This window comes from Arvicola amphibius, chromosome 10 (assembly GCF_903992535.2).
Source record: "Arvicola amphibius chromosome 10, mArvAmp1.2, whole genome shotgun sequence".
Classification (NCBI taxonomy): Eukaryota; Metazoa; Chordata; class Mammalia; order Rodentia; family Cricetidae; genus Arvicola; species Arvicola amphibius.
In genome coordinates, this window is record NC_052056.1 from 7,573,959 (window position 1) to 7,598,892 (window position 24,934).

General features: G+C 49.9%; 2 protein-coding genes across 6 annotated transcripts in view; one reads left to right on the forward strand and one right to left on the reverse strand.

Annotated features, from left to right (window-relative positions):
- The window catches only part of Urb1 (URB1 ribosome biogenesis homolog), a 60,105-nt gene extending 48,724 nt beyond the window's left edge, over positions 1-11,381 (forward strand). For 2 of the 4 annotated variants that reach the window (XM_038345916.1, XM_038345918.1), the window contains 9 exons: positions 812-972; positions 1,429-1,540; positions 2,664-2,770; positions 3,244-3,387; positions 5,112-5,221; positions 6,579-6,776; positions 8,100-8,341; positions 9,295-9,894; positions 10,659-11,381. In XM_038345916.1, the coding sequence (XP_038201844.1) occupies positions 812-972; positions 1,429-1,540; positions 2,664-2,770; positions 3,244-3,387; positions 5,112-5,221; positions 6,579-6,776; positions 8,100-8,341; positions 9,295-9,894; positions 10,659-10,918 (1,934 nt within the window). In that variant the 3' untranslated portion in view covers positions 10,919-11,381. Of the gene's footprint in view, positions 1-811; positions 973-1,428; positions 1,541-2,663; positions 2,771-3,243; positions 3,388-5,111; positions 5,222-6,578; positions 6,777-8,099; positions 8,375-8,446; positions 8,636-9,294; positions 9,895-10,658 lie in introns of those variants that run through there. The other 2 variants (XR_005287186.1, XM_038345919.1) reach the window with 2 other exon arrangements.
- Positions 11,382-12,915: 1,534 nt separating this feature from the next.
- Positions 12,916-23,659, reverse strand: LOC119825408 (melanocortin 2 receptor accessory protein). 2 transcript variants are annotated; one of them, XR_006020900.1, is made up of 4 exons: positions 23,092-23,133; positions 14,354-14,453; positions 13,543-13,724; positions 13,310-13,446 (listed from the first exon to the last, which is right to left on the reverse strand). XR_006020900.1 is itself a non-coding variant. In XM_038346253.2 (3 exons), the coding sequence occupies exons 1-3, from the start codon at positions 23,195-23,197 to the stop codon at positions 13,248-13,250; spliced, it is 405 nt and encodes a 134-aa protein (XP_038202181.1). In that variant the 5' UTR covers positions 23,198-23,659; the 3' UTR covers positions 12,916-13,247. The 2 variants fall into 2 exon arrangements, 1 of the variants encoding a protein (XP_038202181.1); XM_038346253.2 differs by lacking the exon at positions 13,543-13,724 and having other exon boundaries at positions 12,916-13,446; positions 23,092-23,659.
- Positions 23,660-24,934: the final 1,275 nt, after the last annotated feature.

The window sequence follows — 24,934 nt, forward strand, 5'->3', positions numbered from 1 at the left end:
AGTTGGGGGTGCCTTAAGGCCTCACATAGAGCGAAGGGATGTCAGCCAGCAGGCGCTCCCTGACCCTGTCAGTGCTGGAATCACCTCATGGCCTTGTGTGTGGTAGACAAGTCCTGTCCCACTGAGCTGTGCCCTGGCCCCCAGCCCAGCAGACATTTTAACTGTTGCTTTTGTTTGAGCGTGGTGAACCACACTACAGAGAGTTTTGTTGTGTGTTTAAAGAATAAAGGAAGGAAGGTTGCCAGAGTGGAAGTAGGGAAATCCTTTGTATACAGAACGGACCCAGGCCCCACTGGTTTGCTCTGGCTGAGTTTCCCACTTTCTGTTCCTTCTGGTCTTTCACATGGGACAGGCACAGGACTGAACAAAGTAGGCCCCAAAAGCCAGGCCCCGCTGTGTCCCGTTCTGCTGAAGCGCGCTGAGGTTCACAGTGGGTCGCCAGGCCCTGCTGTGTCCCGTTCTGCTGACGTGCGCTGAGGTTCACAGTGGGTCACCAGGCCCCTGCTGTGTCCCGTTCTGCTGACACGCGCTGAGGTTCACAGTGGGTCGCCAGGCCCCTGCTGTGTCCCGTTCTGCTGACGTGCGCTGAGGTTCACAGTGGGTCTCAGTGTTGCCCTCACTCTGCTGAACTTGTAACATTTGTGGTTGAACTGACCAGTGTCGTAGAAGCAGGGTAATCTCTCAGCAGCCAGAGAGACAGTGTTCTCAGTGTCCAGCCTGTACAGCTGGCATTGGTGGGATGGAAACGAAAGTTGTACAAGCATCATGAAATGTGGATCATGTGTTTAATGCTATAATTTACTTTCTGTAGAATTTGTGGTGGATTGTCGAAAATTTTTGGATTCAAATGCTCTGGGCCTCACTGTGGCAGCCCTCAGCAGCTATGACCCCAAGATGCGTGCTGCCGCCTACTCTGTGCTGGCAGCCTACTACTCACACCTGGAGGGAGCTCGCTTCCGGGAGCAGTCACAAGTAAGTAGGAATCGAGTGTCTGTGGGGATGCGGGTGAGGCTTTGGAGAAGGTGGCTGTCACCTGGGGCAGGGGGAGGAGTGCAGAGAAGGCATAGCTCAGCCTTGGGAGGCTGCCTTCTAACCCCAGGGTCCAGTGGGGAAGGGGTCCCTTGCACACTGGTTTCTTGTGGATAGACAGATGGCTTGTCTTCTGTTGAGTGTGTCTTTGGTGAAGGCGACTGTTATCCACACCCCATGTGCCAGAGGGACAGGAGCAGATTGGCAGAAGTGTTCTGCTCCTCTCGCCCACTGTGCAGGTCTGCTCCTAAATGAAGAAAGCAGGAGCATTTCCAAGAGGAAGGCACACAGTAACCTGCTGTGGCTTCCTGTTTGTCCCCAAGTGGAAGGACAGACCCTCCCTGCAGAACTGTGACAAACAAACACATCCTGAAAGTGCTTATCTTTCCCTCTGTTCAGGTTCTGTACCTGTTGGACGTTGTCCGTAACGGAATTAAAGTTCCGAACCTGAGGCTCCCCTTCACCGTGGCTCTTTTCATTGCCAAGGCAGCACTGCAGATCTTGAAACCAGGTACCCTCATAGCTTCCGGTGGGGAAGAAACAGACACAACTGAGGCTCTGGGAGTCTGTCCCGTCTCTAGCACTGTGAGAGGGTCCGCATTCGTGCCCTCCAAAGCTCATGTAGATTGCCCGGCACAGCGCACACCCATCTGAGCCAACAGCGGCTTGTCTGACACTGCTGCTCGCTGACCCCTGCGTAGCAGAGCCATGGCGTACGGTTCCAGGTGCTCAGCTGGAAAGCACTTGAGTCACTCTGTAGTTGTAACCAGGATGTTGGAACACAGCTCCTGGGGACCAGGCCGCCTCTGAAAGGATGTGCAAGTAACAGGCCTTGATTCACCAGAAGGCCTTGTTTGGGTTTAGCCAGAGAAAAATCATGAGAAGGTTGGTACCATTGGAGGCCCCAGGGCTCTGTTAGTCCAGCAAGGTCATAATCTCAGCTGAGAAAATAGCCTCCAACCAACTCTCCCATCCTCTCACCATCTGAGGCCCCCAGGAGAGGTAGCGTGTCTCAGGCCTCTCAGTGCGTAGTCAATTTAGTAGTCAGATTGCTCTTAGAATTCAGGCCTGATTTTCATCTGTGATATAATTCGTGTGACTTAAGTTTCCCTTCCTTGGAAACTTGTGGAGGAAACTAAATTGTTATCACTTGTCTGATTTAAAGGAGTCTGTTAGGAGAAAATACAGCAGAGTTTAGGTGGTCATCGCTGTAGCCTCCCATTGAGCCCATGGTGCCTGGGGTATAGTTGTCCACATTAGTCCTCTTGCCAAGGAAGACCATGTGTTGATGACCAGGCCACCCAGCTGGACTTTGCGATTGCAGCAGAAAGAGATGTGTATTCTCCCTGCCCTGTATTCTAGAGCCAGATGTCTGAGTCTCCTTTCTGGGTCAGCCCCTCTCTGGGAGAGGCTAGAAACACAGTGTGGGCCCTGTGCTCTTGTCTCTGTGGCTGAGTCCAGGAATGGTGGTCCCTAAATCATGTGGAGAAGTCTGTGTGCAGAAGTGGTCTTGGGTTTCCAATCTACTGTGGTTCTTAGGATGCAGAATCTCTGCTGGGTAGGGATTTATCCCCCAGTCCAGACACTGCCAGGCTGTACCGAGGGCATTAGTGACTGTCTGCTTGTATTCTCAGAGGAGCACATGTACTGGAAGATCAGCAAGTTCCTGCTGTCGCACGAGAACCTGAACATGGACAAACTGCCAGGCTTTTACCAGTTCTTCTACAGCTCTGATTTCCAGGTAGTGTGGCCAAGTCCTCAGGGTCCCCATAGACTTTGAACAAGATTACACACTCAGCCCTACATCTCCTCTGTCCCCCAGTAATGCAGCTTGCTATACAAAGCAAGGTCGCAGAGAGGAACCGTCTGTGCTGCCCCACAAAGCCAGACACACTCCTGTGTCCTGGCACTTCCCAGACCTGCTTATTAAAAGTCTTGAGTCTGGGAGCCTTTAGCATCCCTCTTGTGTTTCCTTGCTGAGTCCCTGGACTAAGTAGTACATACCCTTCTGTAAAACTCCCACCCACTTAAACATGGCTTACTGTTTAATTTGACTTGGTCTTTGATTTCTGAGCTGATAATGGAATCAAAGGACAAGACTCTTAATGATGTAAGGCCAGAGCTGTTGGCTGTCACCTGGAAACACTGGGGTTAGCTTGTCCCACAGAAGAGCCGTAACTTCTCTAACGATGCTTTCTTGTTTGTCTGACCTAGCAAAAAACAGAACAGGAATGGGTGTTGGGAATTCTACGGCAGGGGATTAGAGACAAACACTGCTATGAGCTGTGCTCTAGGAGAGGGGTGTTCCACATCATTCTGTCGTTCTTCAGCAGCCCCTTGTGTGACGAAGTGGCTAAGGTGAGCATGTTCCTCGGGTTCACAGCACAGGGGTGTGTGTGTGTGTGTGTGTGTGTGTGTGTGTGTGTGTGTGTGTAAAGTCTGGCATTGTTCATCCCGACAGGTGATTTTCTTTGTGGCCTTCTTACCACACCGTGGTGGATAGGAAGAAAGACCTTTGCATCTTTATCAAGGGAAAGGAGCTAGTTCCTGATCATAAGCCTGTGGAGTTGACCAGAAAGCCAAGATGCAAATTATCTCATCTGAGTGACAGGAACCCTTTAGCTCCCAGTTTTGCGTGTAGTGTCTGGAGACATAAAACCTTTGTATAAGAATCCCATTCCTTAGAAGGCTGAGGCAGGAGGATTAAGGCCAGCCTGGAATGCATAACATGAACCATGTTCCAAATAAATAGATGTTGACTGTAGACAGTCACACTGTGTGTTCAGTTTTATTGGTTCATATCAGTTATATTTTTCTTCTGGAATTTACTCTCTTTGTTTTTTTTGGGTTTTTTTGTTTGTTTGTTTGTTTGTTTGTTTTTTCGAGACAGGGTTTCTCTGTGGCTTTGGAGCCTGTCCTGGAACTAGCTCTTGTAGACCAGGCTGGCCTTGAATTCACAGAGATCCACCTGCCTCTGCCTCCCGAGTGCTGGGATTAAAGGCGTGCACCACCACCGCCCAGCCTCTCTTTGTGTTTGAAACAGGGTCTTACTTTGTTGCCCTGACTGGCCTGAAGTCTGCTGTTGATGTTGCTGGCTTTGAACTTGCAACATTCCTCTTACCTCTCATGTACTAGGGTTGCAGACATGACCATTCTTGAAGTTGACTCTTAAAAAGTTTATACCATATGTAGTCCCTAAAGTAGTAACACGTTCTCTTTAGTTGTTTGAGGTCATAACTTCGTGAGTCCCTTCCCATGTCACCATGCACTGATCTGCAAGCTTCAGAGTGGCACCTCAGGCAGGATCCCTCTCTTTTTTGACAGTCTGGTGTCAGCATCGTCTAAGTAAATGACAGTTAACAGTTTTCACTAAAGCTTCAAAAGTTAAAGGCACTCTGAATTTTAATTAAAGATTTAATTCTTAATTTGCTTTTGATTTGGGAGAAAGCATAGTAAATAAGAATAGGGAGTTGGGACTGCCTCCTCTCACCCATTAGGAACCAGTGAGTTTGCCCTGTCCCTGACTGTCCCTAGGACCGAGAGCTGATCTTACGTTTTCTAAATACACAACTGCTGAAAGAAGTAAATGGGAAAGCCTGGCAGACTTTTATTTCCATCTCATGTAAGATGTGGGGTGACAGTCAAGATTAAGGAATACATCATAATAAATGGAATTTGAATATGGCACCTTTTTATTTTGATAGTGAGAATTCTAAGGTGCTCAGAAACAGTTACGGATAGGCCCGTGTTGATGGTCTCCCTTGGGTAGATATCAGTAGCTCACAACTGGCCTGTGCTGCATTCCACCTGGACCATCTTGTATCTGGGCTGTGTGGTTTTCATGGTGCTTGTCTGCTGTGGGTTGGTTCTCCCCAGGCCTGCTGACTGCTGGGAGTCTGTTTCTGTCATTTGTGTGCTGATACACTTCTGGAGCTGGGCCTATGGCTAATGATGCTTGTGATCCCAGCTCTCAGAAGTCTGGGACCAATGTGAGTCCCTATCTAAAAACTATTAAAAGTTAAACCAGTGAGAGAGAAAAATCACTGTTGGTCCACTAAGGAGCAACTCTTTGAACTTTGCAGAATTGGATTCTGGAAATTCTGCAGAATGTTGCCCATATCACCAGATCTGCCTATGAAGTCATCCGTGACTATAGCCTTTTAACATGGATTTTACACATCCTCGAGAGCAGGTAAGTGCTTTTTGCATGATAACCTCTAAAGGTTTAAGCATCAATAGATTGTTTGCAATGGGGTCCTGCCCATACTCCTGCGAGCTTGCAGTCCAGCTCCTGGTAATAGCCAAAGGGCCTTTCTTCCATTAACTCCTGCTTTTCGGGGTCTCTTGTCTTCCTTGGATTGAAGCACAGCTGCATCCACTTTGGCAGAACCCCACTAGCCTTCCTGTCTTTATGTCACACTCAGCCACTGTGGCCAGCTGTTTGACACAGGATCAGCTGAGCCTCTGCTTCTAGGCTTGTTGAAATGCCCAGTGAAGGTGGATGAGTCGTCAAGCGCTGGGTGGAGGGTTGGGCAGAAGATGCCTGTCATTCCTCATAGTCTCCATCACTGGGGGCCCTGACACAGCAACACTGTCAGGAGGGCTCTGTCTGTGACAGGGCAACTGTAACATGCCCAGGGGCCACTGGGTCTTTTTGTTCTTTTTCCTTTTTCAAAAGTAATTTTCAGCTCTTTGAGAAGCTGGCTCCCATGCACATGCACAGGCTCTGCCCTGGGAATTCTGCATGTTTCACTGTCCTGCTTGTTACAGCCCTAGGTGACTTCTTGAGGTGCCTGCACCTCACCCCCGCCAGGGTGTGGCTCTGTCACGTTGTAACCCTGCTGTTGCAGAGGACGGTTTGGTCGTTCACTGCTTTGTTTTTAACCACAGTTAGAATCAGTGATCTTTTACTCCGAATAGCAAAACTAGGTGTTCATACTGGAAATAAGCACTGCTGGAGATTGGCATTAAGAAGGTATTTTTCTAGGGTTTCTTATGCAGAATGACCCATGCATGTGATCCCACCACTCGAGAGACTGTGCCAGAGGATTTCAGGGAGTTCGAGGCCAGGCTGGGCCACAGTGCTAGACCCTGCCTCAAAAAGACAAATAAAGTAAGATCTTTCTGGAAGAAACAGCTTAAACTGTGTCTTCCAACATCAACAGCTTCAAGACTTTTCAGTTTTTTTTAAAGGCATAATTGGCTAATAGTAGTAATAATAATAATAATAATAATAATAATAATAATAGCCCATAATAACTTTGTTTATAGTTCAAGTTGTTACCATAACCACACTGCTATTTCTACTGTACTTCAGGGACTTAGTACAGTTTTTGGTGAGAATGTGGTCTGGCAACCTCGTCCTGGCTTGATGCTGCATTTCTATGTCAGGCACCTTGTTCTTACTTAGAGGGAGTGCTTTGTGCTGAGGGATGGACAGGTCAGCCTGTCAAAGGCGGGGCTGTCACCCGCGTTCTGGCCTACTCTGTGGTCCACATCTTACCTTCACACATTGGCCTCCCTGACTAGGCTGCTGCCATGTCTTTCAGATTTGTGGAGACTCGGCTGCTCTCCAATGTGATCTCCTTGCTGCACACCCTGTGGGTGACCAACCTCGGCAACAAAGCACCAGAGCAGGTCGGGCAGCCACCGGGCCAACCTGGCTCCCAGGAGTCCCAGAAGATGCTTGCCCTGCACATTGTCGATGAGTTCCTGTATGTCCTCATCGCGCTTACGGCGCACCTGAGGTGAGCCTGTTGTGAGATAATTCCCTGCTGTGCAAACCAGGACAGTGGGGCTGTTGCTGCCTGTTCCTTCTTGTCACCCGTGGTCACCGCATCTCTCTCACAACCCAGCTGTGATCCCTGAGCCCCGGCCTGATGTGGTGTGGGCCAGAGTGCTGTGCCAGCATCAGGACATCTATCGTAGCTCTGTCTTTATTTTCATCTCCGTCTCCAAGGTTCTCATGGAGGCCCTGGAAGCTTAGCAGACTTAGAACCCACAGTGCATCATGCTAGAGCACTTTCTGCAGGAAAAACATCTGTATCTCTGTTACACACACACACACACACACACAGCGTGCTTAAACAAATGAGGTCCCACAGAAGAGCGTGTTTTCTGTGACCTCAGTCTTAGCCTGGGCACCTACAAGCCGTCTCCACCACCTCTCCAGCCTCCAGAGATGCACATGTACATGGATCCTCAAGCTCATCAGTCCGTCAGCTCTGGGAGCTGAATTCTCAGATTTATGGTTAGAGAAAACATGTGCTTAGATTTCTCATGTTGGGGCTGACGTGTGTCAGTGGGGTAGAATGGGACTCAGAATTGGAGGCTTTTTTTTTTTTTTTTTTTTTTTTTAAAGAACAGGGCAATTGGTTTCATGTTGCCCCACATTAAATTAAGATTCTGCTGGACAGCCGGGCGGTGGTGGCGCACGCCTTTAATCCCAGCACTCGGGAGGCAGAGGCAGGCGGATCTCTGTGAGTTCGAGACCAGCCTGGTCTACAAGAGCTAGTTCCAGGACAGGCTCCAAAGCCACAGAGAAACCCTGTCTCGAAAAACAAAAAAAAAAAAAAAGAAAAAAAAAAAAAAAAAGATTCTGCTGGACAACGTATCTTGTATTTTGGGGTTGTCGGGCACATTGCTGCCCCACTACTGATAACTGTTAGCATTCAACCTTGTGTGTAGCAGGTGACATTAAAAGACGAGAAAGCTCTCTTCCCTCCACTGAGCATCGTTCAGGCTTTGCCTGTGTGGTGATGCTGAAGAGAGCCTGCCTGAGCTGGAGAGGAATCAGCATCCTTCAGAGCTGGGTCACTCCCCTGGCCCTGACCCTCCATCTTCCTGCTTGGCTTCCCCTGTTTAGCTTAGCTTTCTAAAGAGGTTTCTCTTCCTCCAGCAGAGAATTCAGATTCCAGATCTCTGGAGTGCCTCCCTCACTTTTCCTCTTCTGTGTCCTGAGCACACATTGGTTTGGCCTTAAAAAGAAGTGTAATTTGTCTGACCTGACTTTCCTGGGCTAGTCAGGACAGGGTTGACTTGCTCAGTCTGTAATATTAACTTCCAAACAGGCCCACCTTGGCCTCTGCCCAGCTGATCAACTTCTTTTGGACACTTGAGTCTGTGCTGAGTTATCGGGCCACCATCCTAAAAACCTTCGAGGATATGGGTCGATTCACTGTGAACAAGGTGACACTTTCCACCAAAGATGTCCTGGTCCTCTTACATAAGTGGAGCCTCATTGAAAGAGACATGAAGCTCCAAGGAGCCCTGAAAGCCATCATTGAGCAGCACCAAGTCAAGGACCTAATGAGTAAGTTCTAGACCTCCTTACTGCCCTTTGCTGCCTGAGTCCACCAACATGCCCCTCCCTTAGCCACAGCTCCAGAGCAATGGGGCACAGAGGCGGAAGTGAGGACCTGGGTTTGAATTCTTCCCCAATGCCTGGTGGCCTTTTTGCCTTTAGATAAGGCAGTACCCAAGTGTGTTAACTCCATGTTACTGTGAAAAATGCCCAAGAAGATAAAAAAGGATCTGGGATCAGACACACCCTTCAAGGTCCACCGCCAGTAACCTACTTCCAGTGTCCACATCTCCCTATAGCCTGGTAAGCTCTTAAGTGCATTAATGTACTAGTGCCTTCATCCACAAGATCAGGGCCCTCCTGAACCGCTCACTTCAGCACTGCTGCGTTGGAGCACTGGGGATGGAGACCCAGGCAGAGGTGTGAGTGCTGAGGAGCTTGCCTGGGAAGGAGCGCCCAGGAGCAGCTGTTCCCTTGTTCGCTGCTCTGAAGTCAGAAAAGCAGATTGGGGGAAAGTGCAGCCTATACGGTGCTTGTCGCACACGCGCACGCGCACACACACACACACACACACACACACACACACACACACACACACACACACACACGCTCACAGAAGCTGAACACGGCAAAGCATGTTTATAATCCCTCTGCTGAGGAGGTGGAGACAAGTTGGATGTCTGAGGTTTGCTCAGCCAGATGAATAAGCCCAGGTCCAGTAAGAACCTTGTCTCAAAAGACAAAGTTAAGAGTGCTTAGTGTTCTTCAAAGGGCTGGAGTTTGTACCCCAACGCCCTCATCCCTCATCAGGCAGCTCAGAAACACCCTTAACTCCAACTCCAAAGGATCCAACGCCTTATGTGTGTGTGTGTGCACGCTCGCGTACAAACATACACACTCACACACATACTTACTCTGTATGGATGTGGCAACCCACCTCACTTTTTTCCTATCTTTAACAGAAATGCTCAAGGATAAGAACAAGCCTCTGACAGCTGCCCATGCCAAAGGCCCACGAGGCCGAAAGAAGAGGCATGGAGAAGTGGAGGAGGCTGCTGAGCCTGAGCTGGAAGCATCTAGTTTGGCAACATGCAAGGACCTCCTGAGGGCCACACTGACTCACTGGGGGCCAGTTGACCCCGCCCCAGGACCCACTCAGGAGTCTGTGGGCCAGGCTGCCCCCGGGAGTAAAGCACTGGACTCTGCTCACGCTGCTGCTTCTTTGGTGGCCAACTGGGTGCTGCGGTCATTGGCTGAGTGCCCCCTCAGCAGGGCAGAGGCCACAAGACTCCTTGACTGGCTTGAGAGCCACGTTTTGCCACACCCAGTGGTGGTAGCAGACCTTCTCGGGGACAGTGCTGTGACGAGTGGCATCTTTAGGCTGTATAATGGCCACTGCAGTGTCCAGGGCCTGGCAGAGCCTGTGCAGGATGTGGCCTGCAAGTTTAACACTATCATGCTGCAGCTGTTGGCGGCCCAGGGCCGGAGAGATAGCCCTTTCCACCCAGTGGTGGAGGCCCTGAGCCTTGGTTGTCTGGACGAAGAGGATGAAGCCAAACGAGGTAATGTGGACTCTTTGGTCAGAGCTAGAGAAATACGATGGGAGAGGGTAGGCTAGAAAGCTCTTCAGCTTGGTGCTCTGAGTGTCAGTCCTCCGCGAGATTGGGAGTTACAGAGTGGATGTCAAGGGAGAGCGGCTTCCTCCTTAGAGGCAGTCGTGTTTATGACGACAGGCACCCCTAGAGCCTGAGGGACACGCCATCCTACAGAGCAGTGGTCTGGTGTTGCATAGTGACCACACACGTACACGTATACCCCCGTGAGCCCACGCCCGCACATACAGTTTGTGCGTGAGTGGATGAGTGGCCTGCTCTGGCTTTGGTGGCTGTGAGGTGGAGTGGCGGCTGTGCCCTCCATCTGGGAGAGTGGACGCCTCCACAGGGAGGGAGAAGCCAGTAGGCTGGCCCGTGACCCCACCTGAGAGCAGAAGGCCTGTCAGGTCTCATCTAGCTGCAGCAGGAATAGAGTCTTTCTGCCTGTGAACCAAGTCAGTGATGGCCGTGACTGTGAGGCCTCTGACCGGGATGGGACTTGGAGTAGCTTCTTTTTTAAGGCCAATATCAGTCCTCAGAAGAAAGTGAACCTTGATGATCAGGAAGGATAGCACAAGAGGAAATTCATCTTCACTCAAATGCGCGCCTGTGCTTCTGCAGGCCGGGGCATAGTGTATCTGGCAGCTGTGCAAAGCCCTGGTGCCCTATGGGTGGGTGGTTTGCTTTCCATCTGAGCAAGTGCACATCCTAATTACCTGTCCAACTCTCCCCAGCTTCCACAGTGTTCCTGGTGTCTCTGTATGTTAAGGACATCTGGCTGGGGGCCCAGCAGCCAGACACCTTCCTCGCTCACATCAGAATGGCCGGTGAGACTGCAAAGCGCTGGCCACATGGTGAGGCAGAGGCCATTGTTGCACTATGCAGGAACATCGACTCCTCCACCCAGACGCGGACGCTTGACTCACCCCTGCTGACCAGCTCCCCAGCAGCTTCCAGAAAGTCTAGGCCAAGGTTTCCAGGAGGCGTGAACTGATAGATTCAACTACTTCCAGAAAGAAGGTTATGTGGACTGAATTAGCTGACCAACAAGAGGCTCAGGTGCTGACCTTACTGCCACAGTTGTAGTAGCTGGGCCACCAGGCCATGAGCTCACAGAGCGTTCAGTGGCTGCCACCCTCCTGGCAGAGGAAGCTCCTAGGTGGCACTCGTAGGTACAGAATGGGTTCATGGTGTTAGAGCTGAAATGTGAAAGCCCGTGTCTTTGAATGCAAATGGCAGATGGTTACAGTTGTCTCTATGCGACAGCATAGGACGCTTCCCGTGAACAAGTGAGTGAGCTCCTGTCTGTGTTTGCTGTTTTATTTAAATACGGTACACTGTGCCCTAAGGTAAAATGCCTTCACCTCTACTTTGGGAAGACGATATATTTTTTAAGTTATATTTCAAAGAGGATTTTGAGTTTATAATGTTTTGATAATAAATAGCAATTTTTGTGAGTCACTTTGTATTTTGCTTTTATTTTACAAACAATTTTTAATTGAGAGGCCTACATTTTAATGTCATAATTAACTTTTATGGCTCACTGTTACTAGGTGTTGTTTCTGGTAGAGGTCAGTGTGAAATTTCATGGATTGTGCAGATGAACTATTCTGTATGCTGGTCCCTGTGTTTGAGCTGCCGTTTGTGAGCTGGTGGATTAGTGTCTGGTGTGCTGTGTATAGTACCGGTTTCGACTTCAGTGTTTGCACTTCTGTGTGTGCCGTCCTGATCCGCAGACAGCCATTCACCTTCAGTGCAGGGACGGACGGGAGCCCCAGGACACTGAGGTGGAAGGTGCCTTTAGGTTGCGGTTTCTTGACGAGTGGCACACAGAGGGACAGTGGCTGGAAAGACAGGATCTGGAGCATGTCCCTATAGGCCGGCCTTCTGAATGCAAAGAAGTGGCCACCAGACCCCAGCAAGTGTCCCCAGTCCAGCACAAGCTCCAGTCCTCAGCATCCCCTGGGCTCATGGGTCCCGGTGACTGGGTGGGGTGTGATTATTCCTGTAAGGTGTGCACATGTGCAGTCTGATTGCATCAGCCTCCTCTGTCTTGACCCTGGGTAGGACATGGTGAGAGGTCATGGGTCATGTCCCTTCCTTCCCCTCGTCTGGCACAGCCTGTGGCCAGTGCCTGTAGAGATAGTGCCTTAATGGGGGATCATGATTGTAGAGCAGCCTGTGAGCTCAGCAGCTCCCCTTCTTTCCTCTCCCTATAGTTTAGATTCGCCCTCCCCAGTCTGGTGCGAGCACGCCTGACCCCTCACGCTGTGGTCTTCGCACCTGGCATGGAGTAGGACAGCCAGCCTTGTAGAGCCACAGCCCGCGTCTGTGGTCGCAGACGGACTCTCTGTACTGTGGCAGCTTTCCTCCTTCCCAGAGCAGTCGCTGCACACCTCACTTTCTCATTGCCCTGAATGGAGGGAGTCTAGGGATGGTTAAAGTGCCAGGAGTGAGTGATGTTCAGTAGGTAGGCCGTTTGCAAAGATGGTAACATTTTACAGAAGGGATTTGCTCATCGTGGTGTTATTATCACCCCACCCCAGTCAGTACCAAGAGGCTGCCTTAGCCTGAACACGGTGGTGGAAAGGGAAAGCCATTGTTTAAGAAGAAAACCTACCGACTCCCGACTGTGCTAGCGGGTACACTGCCGGTTTTCTGGGCCTGCCTTATGCTCTCTCCCCCTTCAGGTAGGGCCATTGGTACTAGAGACCTGGTTGTTTTCGGTCCTTAAAGCGGCAGCTAGAATGGGAAGCCATTTGCTAGCTTCGAGAACTCAGCATTCTGGGACAGTGCTGGAGGCTAGCTGGCTCCTGGATGCAGGCCCTGCTTCTCACAAGCTCTGTGGGCTCTGTCTCGAAAGACTGTTGGGAAGGGAAAGCGTGATCCAGCAGAGCTGGCCTGGGAGGGCATGCGGGAGGTCTGCAGACTTCCCAGCATCCTCACATGTACCAAGTGTTCTCAGGCAGAGGGAATGACAGAGGCAAAGCAAAGGGTAATACTCAGGTTTTATTTTCCTATTCATCCCAAAGCAAATGTAAGCAGCAAGCAGATTAAGCATATTCAACAACAGCATAACTATGTCTGGGGCATCTTCTCCATCTTAGCTAGAATATTAACGTGTGTGTGATGGTCCTCTTTGTAGACTTGGTTTTGACCTAGTGGGTTTCTTGCTGCATTGTAAATGGCCTTAAAAAGACATAGCTGTCCATGTTGGTTTGAGTTACCAGTTCACTTTGACTGGCTCCCTGGCGTCAGCTCTACAGTTGAGAAGTTTTGTCTCCAGGCTGCTCATCATTACACCACTTTGTTCGTCCCTGAGGTCAGCTGATGCTCTGGGGGTCCCAGGGGAGAGCCAGAGGTGCAGGGGGTGAGGCGGAGGGACTCTCCTGCTGTAACCATTGATCAGAGCCAGTTCTGCTTCCTGGTTCCTCTGTTGTCTGCGGGGAGGCCCTCTGGAGGCAGAAGGGGAGGTGGAGGCTGTGATTCCATGGGCATATTTGGTGGGGCCGGGGACTGTGTCTGTGGACAGAGCGAACGAGGCAAATGTCAAAGGGACTGGCTGGAGAATAGGTGTTAGGTGGAGGCCTCCCCTGTCCCTCTGCGCCTGCCCTGTACCTGGGGAAGTCAGCTTTGTTGGGAGTCAGGCCTTGAGTCCCTCCTTCAGTGGCAGTCCTTGCTTCTGTGTTCATCTCTTCTCACACCGGAGCCAGACACAGATCCGAGTCAGCTCCTCTGGCCACACTAAGTGTGTCTTTAGCTAAACAGTCTGTCTTCTGGATTTCCAGGCCCTCGGGGTACTGGGGACAGTGACCATGAGTGTCTGGCATCAACCTTAGCCCCTGCTTCCTGCCTGCATTAGATTTTATTCTCAAAATGGGAAGATTCTGCCTCCTAAGTGACATCAGGGTGAGCAGGAGCCAGGGACAGCTAAGCTGGAGAACCATTCTCCGTGTGGCTACAAAACGAGGATGCGGGAGGGGAGCTGCTGGGGTGCTGAAGCCCTTCTCTGCAGGGGAGGGAAGGAGCCTCACACAGTGCCTTGGGGGCCATTTTAGATTTCTAAAAGTAATTGTCTTTCTGTGTGTGTCAGAGTAAGTCTGTGCTATGCAAAGAGGCCCAAAGAGAATGTCTTAGCCCTGTAAACTGCCCATTGTGAGTGCTGGGAACCCATCTTGGTCCTCTGGAAAAATAACAAGTGCTCTTAACTGCTAAGAAGTGGATCCTAAGGGAATCTTACTCTAGATGTCACAGGCCGTACCCACAAACTTGTGGAACCACTGCTCTGTGTATAGATTGTCGTTGTGAGGCCATGGTTAGCACGGATGGGCGCTGTCCCGTCGTGCAGATGTGTGTGAATGTGTGCACATGCCCTACACTAGTATCGGTTAACATCTGCATTTGTCCGCGCTCCCACCTTCCTGCTTACCTCATCTGCGGGGAGCCTGACCAGGACATGTAGAGCAGAATTAGGAAGAGGAGCACCACGAAAGTCACCAGGCTCACCCAAAAGGCAATGACAATGGAATCTATAGGAAGGAAAAAAATCAACTGTGTCAGCCTGACAGCAGACTGGGCCTCAGCAAGAAGTCAGGAAACCAGGCATTACAGAGCCAGTGCCTCGGCAGTATTGGCTGGGAGGGTCTCCATTAACAACCTTAGAAAGAGGGAAATGTGCCAGTAGCTTTTCTCAGTTTAGGGTGATGCCAACTGATGGCAAACTAAATAGAACCTTGGGGCTCCCACAAGCTCTCTCTGGCTACCCTGTTGCTTGGAGGAAGAATCCTGAGTAGTGATTTTATAACTTCCTTTTCTCATTGTGTGCATCTCTCTCTGTGTGTGACAAGGACCCTCTCTGAGCCTTGCTGACAGCCCCAGTAGGGTAGCCTCAGGACAAGATGCCCGACCTGGGGGAATCTATACACCCCTCAATGTGTGACAAAGAGCCTGTTGAAGATAGTATGGTAGTTTGAATGAAAAGGGCCTCCACAGGCTCACAGGAAGTAGCTGTAGATGGAGATTTTTCTCCCACCTGCCAGTTTCCAAATACCCACTTTGAGGCTTAATATTAATGACAAACTGTTTGGCCAATGGCTCGGGCTTATTACTAACTAGCTTTTGCATCTTAAATTAACCCCTTTCTATTAATCTGTATATTGCCGTATGGCCATGGTGTTCACATCTTGCTTCTCTGGCAACTGCTGGCATCTCCCTGACTCCACCCTTTTTTCTCCCTGTGTCTCTATTTGGATTTCCTGTCTGGCTCTGTTATGCCTGGCTATTGGCTAAATCAACTTCTTTATTAACCAATGGTAATAAAACATATTTACAGCATTCAGAGAGACATCCCACATCACGTAGCACTATTAGATATGTTCTTATTGGAGTAGATGTGGCCTTCTTGGAGGAAGTGTGTCACCGGGAGGTGGGCTTTGAGGTTTCAGACGCTCAAGCCAGGCCCAGTGTCACTCTGTTCTGTCTTCCTGCTGCCTGCAGTTCCAGATGTAGAACTCTCGGCTCCTTCTCCAGCACCTTGTCTGCCTGCACGCCACCATGCTTCCTGACATGGTGATGATGGACCAAACCCCTGAACCTGTAAGCGCCAGTCTGTGGTCCTGGTGTCTCACCACAGCGATAGAAACCCTAACTAAGACAGACTGTAACCCAAGCTTCCGTTAGTATGAATTGTGCAACTGAGAGCTAGCACAAAGAAAAGGGTCCGTGCCTCATCCAGACAGAAGATAATGATGAATGTACAGACGAATGAGAGAAGAAATGACTGTGCTGTGAGGGATGTGTAGGGCTCTGACTGTTACGGCATCCCTGCTTTTCAGACTCCCCGGCCATTTCAAGGCTCCCTCAGAGGGTACCAACCTCCTTAGATGCTCATGTCCAGTATGGTACGTGCATAGAGCGTGCACAAGACTGCATCAGCTTTAAATTATCCGGAAGATTCTGGAGGCCCAGTTCAGCATGGCTGTGTATAAGCAGCTGCTGTGTTCTGGGGAAAGGTCTGTCCACTTTTAGTATGTACCCAGTTTTTATTTCAGATCAGTCAGTTGATATATATAGCACTGGCCATATTTGAAGTGTCAGCTCTGTTTTCCCATGACCCTGACAGGTTTAAAATTAATAAATAAATGAAACAAAAACAACCAAAATTTGCAAAAGTAGACAACCTCGGACCTGAACAGTTAATGTCAGAAATGAGGCTGAGGGTAGAGGAGAGGCCTCAGCTATTCGAGAGCCTCCTGTACACGCATGAGGACCTGAGGTATGCATGGAAAAACCAGGTGCTCATCCGTAACCCTGCTGCTGGAAATCAGGGGTGAAGACAGGTGGGTCCCCAAGATCGCTAGCTGGCCAGCCAGGCCAACTGCTGAGCTGCTGAGCTTCAGGGTCAGTGAGTGACCCTATTTCAGATTAGGTGGCAAGCAATTGAGGAAAGACACCCAACACTGAACTCTGGTTATATAGATAATATGCACACTTGCACACTAGACTATTACACGCTTGCACGTGCATGTACACACATACCAGATGCAATGCCTGAAAAGGAGCATTGTAATCTCAGTCCTTTACAGCATTTACACTCCAGGGAGGCAAGGACAACAAAGACCCACGCTAGCTTTTGTATCTTCTCGCCTTTCTGCCCCAAGCTAAGAAACATTAAGCACTTTAAGGGGACCTCTGGGCTCCTGGGAAGTAGAAAATGAGGTCATAGTGGATGTCCTAAGCTGAAACATGTCAAGTCTAAAGGAAACTCCAATTCTCCAAACCCCAAAAGGCAGTCCAGATATCCAGAAATGAGCTCAGCCTGGATTTCTGGCAGTTAGGTAAAAGCCAGCGTTCCTCAGAAACCTGTGAAGGTAGTTCCCACCTGCCAACAGAGTCATTTCCCTTACCTGTGGCGCCTATCAGCATTTCAAAGCTCATGCTGGCCTCCTGGCTCCCTCAACATCACAGGCACCTGGCACACTTTTCAAAGTCCATTCAGGCACCCTAGCTCCTGTCGCCTCCTCCCCAAACCCCCTCCAGCTCATGGCTTCCCTCCCCCAGCCACTCATTCTGTTTACAGTCAGCTCTTCTCACCACATTCTCTGTACTGCTCCTGCTCACTGTTTTCTCTGTTCCCTGGTCTCCCTCTGGCAGACAGCCCTGGCCACATCAGGTCTGCTGGCCATGTTCAGTCTACTTTCTCTGCCCTGGACTCTTCTGGATGCCTCTGACTGTTCTTGCGCATATCTACAGTAAAAACCTTCCCCTTATCCACAGTGGTTAGTTTATATAACATCCCTTCAAAAGACGCCCTGGCTTTCTCAGCATGACATACCCATGTTCTCAGAGAGTTCAGTTTATTTTGTAATCGTCCACGTGTGATCATGTGCTTTCTGAAACTTTAGTTGGGGATTTTCTTCTGGATGGGTAATTTCTGTGGACATTAATGCTCTCTTTTCCTCTTCATAAAAACGATTAAAATGTGAGGTCCATAGCACACAGGTCCTTATAAGTTCAGAGAAGACAGCTGCAGGCCCTTCGCAGACAAGGGCTTCATTCCTCTGTCTGCACAGCCCTGGGCATTATCCCTGACTCTGAGCAGGAAATGAGACGGCCCCTTGCCTGGAACCTACTGCCTCCGGATAAGTGAGATCTGAATTTTGTCAGACCCAAACAGGATGAGGAGCCACTGCTCAGTTCCTATGCTACGTTATGTTCTTTTGAAAAAAGAAAGCCAAGAAAAATAGTTTCTTTCTCTACTGTTGAGAGTTCATCTTGAGTGCTCACAGGGAACATTTTGTTCTAAAGGCAAGAACCGTCATCCCCAGCGTCTGAAAGATTCTCACACCCACAGATTTGTTTTTACACAGAACCCCTGGCTGGACTGAGAACAAAGCCAGTTCATCCATGGAGAACCCCCAGCTTCCTCTCCCTGTCTTCCTGCCCATTCTTTTCCCTCCCTCTTTCCCTTCCTTTCTGCCCCACACCTCCAACCCCTCCTTCCCTTCTCTCCTCTGCCCTTCTTTTCCTCTCCTTCCTTCCCAGTTCACATTATGGACTGTGAAGAAGCAAACCCCAACAGGGTTTACCAGGGTCTGAGCCATGTGCGACATTACGTGGTTTAGTCCTGGCTATTTAGGGACCGAGGCAGGAGGATGGCTGGAGTTGAGAAGTCAGGAGCAGCCTGGCCACCATAGCAAGACCCTGCTTGTTAAAAGACAAATTCCAGCAAGCACGAATGGGCTTTGCCTTGTGTCTTAGGGCTCCTCACTAACCTTGAGTGTGTCAGTTGCACAACACCGTGACAAGATCCCTGACCGGGCACGGTTTCTTTGGTCATGGTTTTAGAGACCTCGGTCTGTGTTTGCTCAGTGTGTCACTTTGGGGCCCGTGGTGCAGAGCAGGTGATGGTGCCGCTCACTCCACGGCAGCTGGGGAGCAAAAAGAGAGTCCAGGACCCCAGGCTTCTCATCGAGGGCATGCGGCCAATACCTCACCTTCCATCCACTAGGCCTCAACTCTCAGAGGTTCTGTTACTTCTCAGCGGCTTCTCGGGCATTGACTGGGCCATTAGCGGGTGATCTTAGGAGCTGACTAAGCCCCTGAGAGAAGGTGCTTCAGTGTGCAGCAAGAGTGAGTGAGCTCTGGTGTTGTCCGACACCACCAGCATCCCAGGGTTCTGGTAGGAAGTCGGCCTCGGGTGTTGCTATGCTTGTTGCTTATGTGTTTTTCTTGGTTGGGGAATAACAAAGTAGTAGAAACCCAGGCAGATTGGTTTTACGTTCACATTCTGACTCTTGCATTTTCTCTTTATGACCTTGGTCAATGTGACATTTTCTTACATCTCTTTAAGTCCTATTTTCTTACTTCTATATTTGTTTGTGTTCAAAAGTGCCAATTAAGTTGGATGATTAAATAAAATAAATGTATTAGGATAATTCCCTGGCGTGATATCTTGTTCAGTGAACACTAAGATCCTTGTTGCCGTTGGGAGTTTCATGCAGGCGATGCGGTGTCACAGTGTCCTCTGACCTTGCTGAAGTGGGGTCAGAACAAAGGTCACTAGTACGAGTGCTAGTTATCAGTCCTGGGGTCTGTTCTCTACCTGGTTCATCTGGGCTCATGGCTGTCTGCGATAAAAACTACATCTCCCAGCCTCCTATTTGGCTAGTTCTGTCTAGTGGGAATGAGAAGGACTGGTCCTGCGGTCTTCCTCCAGCCACAGCTGAACTTCCTGAACCTTGCATCTTTCCTTATTCCCTTACTCTCGTTTTCTGCTCAGCTGTGGATTGTAAGGTCACAAGTGAAGCCTGGAGTGTCTCGGGAAAGATAGAGGAGTGAGCCCCAACTCATCGGTTCCTGAGGATTTCACAGGGCCACCTCACCACCCTGCTCTTGCAGGCTCGTGTGTAAGAGAGCCATCACCTCGTATTGCATCCGCTCTTCTGTGAGTTGCCATCAATGGTCCTTACCATGGCTTTCTCATGGAACATACCAGAACAACAGCAAGGACAAATCCAAATGAAAACTCTCGTTCCTCCATGGAGAGAGATAGTTTCCCAAAGTGTAACTATTCGTCAATTATCCACAGCCCTCCTCTAGCTGGTGCCCAGAAGCAAGTCACCCAGAAAACCCACATGTCAGTCTAAAGTCAGTTTCAAGTCAAAGGGTCCGGGAACAGAATCTTCCAAGTATTGTGCCCCACAAGGACATCTGATGAAAGTTTGTTCCAAAGCAAACATTGTGAATCTTTCTTTAAATGTCGCCTTCAGGATTTATGTCAAGTGCATGGGTGGGCCATTTGCTGAAGACACTGAAATCATGGGTAAAGTCGGAAGCTGACATTCCCCATGCAAGAAGGGAGTTATGTTATGTGTTCATTGAGTCCCCTGCTGTTTTCATAAGAGATTGATTAATGGTGTGTTTCTGCTCCCCTTCCCTGAGCTCTGGGAGCAGCAGATGAATAGACAGAGGCAGGGTATTGGCAGAGGTCTGTTTGTGCTGTGACAAATCTTCTTAACACTTAATTAAAGGGAAGGAGACATGTGGACCATGGTGGTAGATGATAGAGCCCTGAAGCCTGTTGTCCGCTAGGGAGGGCCACCCGGTTCACTGATCTCTGGATGGGAACAGTAACTAGCCATTGGAGACCCATCTTACCAGAATAATTTGTTTGTCTCTGTAAGACTGGAATATAGGATTGGTTTTCTTAGCTTGGCATCCAAGAGGGGGATGGATGCAAAATCAAACCCTCCAACTTCGAGGGATTCTTCTAAAGCCTGTCTGCATATGTTGACATATCTCCATGAACCAGTCCTGAGCAGCATTGAAAACTACAAGGCTAATGCCCTTATAAAGTGCCTATAACAGGATCACACCAGATCGTGACCTGTCGCTGTATGTGGCAGCCCACAGCCTTCAGCTCAGTGCCGATTTCCTTTCTTCTGAGGCAACAGCGGTGACTTGGGGTAAAACTTAATCTTTTATCCTTTGTGACATAGTTAGAACTAGCCTCCTAAGAACCAGGGCACCGCAAATGCAAATTAACATTGTGTGTCTGTGACATGTGTGAAGGCGTGCGTCTGCCACGGCACACATGTGGAGGTCAGATGACTTGGTCCTTGCCGTCTACCATATTTGATACAAGGTCTTGTTGCTCATGTGTACCCCAGGCTCGCTAGCCCATGAGTATTCCCGGATTTTTCCTTTCTCTGCCTTCCATCCTGCCTTATGAGTCCTGGGATTACAGATCAGGCAACCATCCCCAGTTTGTATATGGGTGTGGGGGATCCACCCTTTGGTCCTCATACCTTTGCTTTAAATGCTGAGCCCCCTCCTCAGCCTGTAAATTAATATATTCTTTACCACATGTATGTATTGTGTGGCGCAGCACAGTGTATGGAGGTCAGAGAACAGTCTGTAGGGTCAGCTCTCTCTTCCTACCGCCTGGGTCCTGTAGGGTCAGTTCTCTCTTCCTGCTGCATGGGTCCTGTAGAGTCAGTTCCTACCTCATGGGTCCTGTAGGGTCAGTTTTCTCTTCTACCTCCTGAGTCCTCTAGGGTCAGCTCTCTCTTCCTACCACATGGGTCCTGTATGGTCAACTCTCTCTTCCTACAGCATGGGTCCTGTAGGGTCGGCTCTCTTCCTACTGCATGGGTCCTACCGCCTGGGTCCTGTAGGGTAGTTCCTACTGCATGGGTCCAGTAGGGTCAGTTTTCTCTTCTACTGCTTGAGTCCTGTAGGGTCAGTTCTCTCTTCCTACCACATGAGTCCCAGGGATTGAACTTGGGCCATCAGGCAAGGCCGAGCTTGCAGACTCTAGGATGGCCAAGAATCCTCCCACCCGAAACAGCAGAGCCGCTTTACAGAGCAGGTGGTGGCCAAGTGGGACATCTTCCACCCTCAGAAAGTTCCAGTGTCCGAAAATCTCTGCTTTGCATCTGCATAGTGTTCTGTTTTACAAAGCCTTTCTGAAGACAGACCTCCTTTTTGTCCAGATCAGCACATCTCCTCAGGTTCAGAACTCGTGACAATATTTACAAGGAGGTATGTTTTCCAGCCCTGCTACTCCCTCCCTCTGACTAAGTCTTCTTCATAGTGAGTCACGTGTGCAAAAACCTGCCCCGAACGTCACAATTCTCTACCTTGCATCAGACAACATGCAAGTCCCCACGGAGGGCTTCCCGTAGTGTTGGGAACAAGGGAAATCCTCAGGAAACATGGATGGGCACCTGCATTTCAATGCTGCAAGTTACAGGCTTTTCTAAAAGGCTGTCCAGGAGCTCTGCCTGGCTGGTGCTTCCTGTCTTAAACCCTAGCATTTATGTGTTTGGGGCTGATCTGTAACCAGCCATCTCCTTTCCATATGGCATTATTCCATTCCTTTGAGACATTCCATTTACGCTGTGGGACATAGCCCCAGAACCAAGACATCTAATGGAGCAGGCAGAGGCAGGTCCCCAGCCAAGTGCACTGCTCCGGGGTTGTGCCTTTCTGCCCATCGCCTCAGCTGACCTTTAGCCTTGGCCGAGAAGCTGGACCCATCAGAGAAGAACATCCGTAAAGCGCCAAGTTGCTCAAGAGCTGAATAAGCAGACGAGAAGTGGATGTTAACGCATGCTTGTCCCTGAGAGCAGCAATGCTGGGCAGCTGTGGTCAGTTTAGCTGAGATTATGACTTACATCTTAGAGGTGGGGGGATACGTCTCCCAGATCTAAATATGGACAGCGAGGAAAAGTGAACTCTGCAGTTTGAAGAAACTCGCCCAGCTTACTGGAGCCCCAAACAAATGCAACTCCATCAAGAAATGGACCTTCAAAAGAGAAGTGGGGGGGCGGGGTATAGCCAAGTGGTGGGGGCTCTTGCTTTAACCCCCAGCATGGCAGGGTGAGAGGAAAAAGGGCATAGAAATAGGAGGGGCAACTGTTTGGGGAAGGGGGAGTCGGGGAGGAATTGGGGATGAGGGAGGGTAATAGGGGGCTGAATATGGTCAAAGTCCATAGCTGACCATAGCAATGCACACCTGTAGTCCCAGCCCTCGGGTGACTGAGGCAGGAGGATTTCTGTGAGTACCAACCGAGCCAAATCTATATAAGATGCCGTCTCAAAGAAGCAAGGCCAAAAGAAATAAAATATCTACACGTATGAAACTATTATAACAAAATCCACTATTTTGTACAATTAATATACACTAATAAAATGAATAGAAAATAAAGCATGAAAGTTTGTGTGTGTGTGCTGTGTGTACACACGTGCATTTGTCTTAAAAGAACATTCTGCCAGGTTAGCAGGATAGCTCACAGGGTTAAAGGTGCTTGCCACCAAGCCTGACACCCGGATTTCCATGCTAGGGACCCATGTGGTGGAGAAAGAACACCTTCTCCAAGCTTCCCTAACCTTCACAGATGCCCTGTGGCACCCCCACCCCCAAATAAATATATGTGTTTTGTAAAAGGACCATTCTGCTTAGTTTATAGCGAGTTCATTCATAAACTTACGCCTGAAAGTTACAGGTGCACTGTGAGTCCCGCGCCTGGCTCATTCCTGTCTGTGTGTGCTGTATTATTGCTGCCGGGTGAGCCTTCTGGAGCTAATAAGTGGAGACAAAGCCTAGAACGTTTCATCTCGGGCCCAGCCTCTGCCTGGCTGCCTTCCCAGGTTCTAACTTACGCTTGTTGGCTTTCAGCTTCTTCTCGTCCACAGGAATGAGGTCCAAGTAATCCAGGTAATATTCATAGCTGGTGTACGGGACAGAGGCGTTGGTCCTGTTGGCCATGACTGTAGCAATGGAGGCCAGTGTCCGCCAGAGGCTCACATCCGGAGCTGGGCTGTGGGCCCCAGGGACAACATTGCTTAACTCATTTCTGTCAGAATCACCCGGGCTCGTCTGTGGGTCTCCAGACAGGGGGCCTGCTTATCATAGCTTCGCTGGAAGGTCAGGAGGCTGTTCCCATAGATGGCCTCTGGATCCTGCCCCTCCTAGAAAAAAAACTCCGACTGCTAGAGTCACGGCTTCCCATTCAGCTCTGGCTTGCCTCTCTGTGGAAGGACCAGGAAGTGGGCAAGAACTCAGATGCCAGAAGCAGAAAATGACTCACGGAGCGGGACAGAGCCACCATTTTCCCTCCGATACATGAAAAGTTAATCGAGCTGCAGGAAAGCCGGCCAGTGCCCTTGACTTGGACCGAGGCTGTTCTTGGTGTTACTAAAGCCTGCCAGTTCTTGGTATTATTAGGCAACCAGTAGACCTCTGGCTCGGATTCTGAAGGCAGGCCCTGTACTTGCAACATCTGTCGTGTGCACCGCCGTCAGCTAAGGTAGTAAATCCCTCTACTTGGCTGAACGCGTCCCCCGCCCCCCGCCCCCTGCCAGTTTTTAGAGGAGCCATCTGGGTGATGGCCAGCCGCATCCGTTCAGACCAGAGAAACCGTGTATCTGCATCAGCATACCACAGGAGCCTACACAGCTCTTAACGGATGCCGAGTGTCTGTGGGGCCCACCCTCAGTTACGCACCCACTCGTTCACGTGGTCTCTAGACGCTCTCCTGAAAGAATATGGGGATACTGGAAGGAGCAGCCAATGAGTGAAGCACTTTGGAATTTTGCCTTTGGGAGTTCTGCACCAATCCAGGGGCTTTCTGCTGTCCTGCTTGTTTTCTAAGTGTTGGTTCTGGTCTCCATTGGTGGGTATCATCAGATATACCCCAGACAATGCCACGGCAGATACTCTGCTGGGAGATCTGGGAGGTCCTCAGTGGGCTAGAAGGAGGGGGTCGCGCTTGGATTTCCAAAGCAAAGTGGCAGTCTTTCCTTAGAAAAGCAAGGGGTAACTTGTGTCTCACCTCTCAGCAGAAGTGTAGGGTTTTCATACCAGGCGAGTTTCTGTTGTCTACAGACACTGTTTTATAATTGAGCGTGGTTCTGATAGTAACTGCCCAAGGTTGAAGAGCCCTCGGGGAATGGGCCCAGTCCCACAGAGGAGTCGCCTGCCTCTCCTACTTCAGCTGTAACCCCAAGCCCAGGTTGTTGCCTCAACAAGCCCCTCCCCTCCCTTCCCCTCCCCTGGTTCCCAGGACATCACTTATCATAAAAGGATACCACTCAGGTATAACCAGACAGAAGCTGTCGCTACCGATGCAGGCCTGATTTGTACACTAGAATATGACTGTCACTGAAAGTGGTTTTTACAGTAGAGAATTTTTTTGTGAGGCAAAGATGGAGGACACAGAAGACCCAAATCTCAATTCTGTACCCTGAGGATGGGGGTAGGAACTTTTATGGTGTAAAGAAGCAGGCTGGTCTGAGACAGGGGAAAAGATGACGGGAGGGAAGGGGTAACGGGAGGGAAGGGGGGATGGAGGGAAGGGGCGATTGAGGGAATAGGGATGGAGGGAAGGGGGATGGAGGGAAGGGGCAATAGGAGGGAGGGGCAGTGGAGTGATGAGTGGCCTGTGCATGTGTGGTCTAGCTTCATGAGTCATCAGAGGCCACATTTTCAGAACACAGTGACATT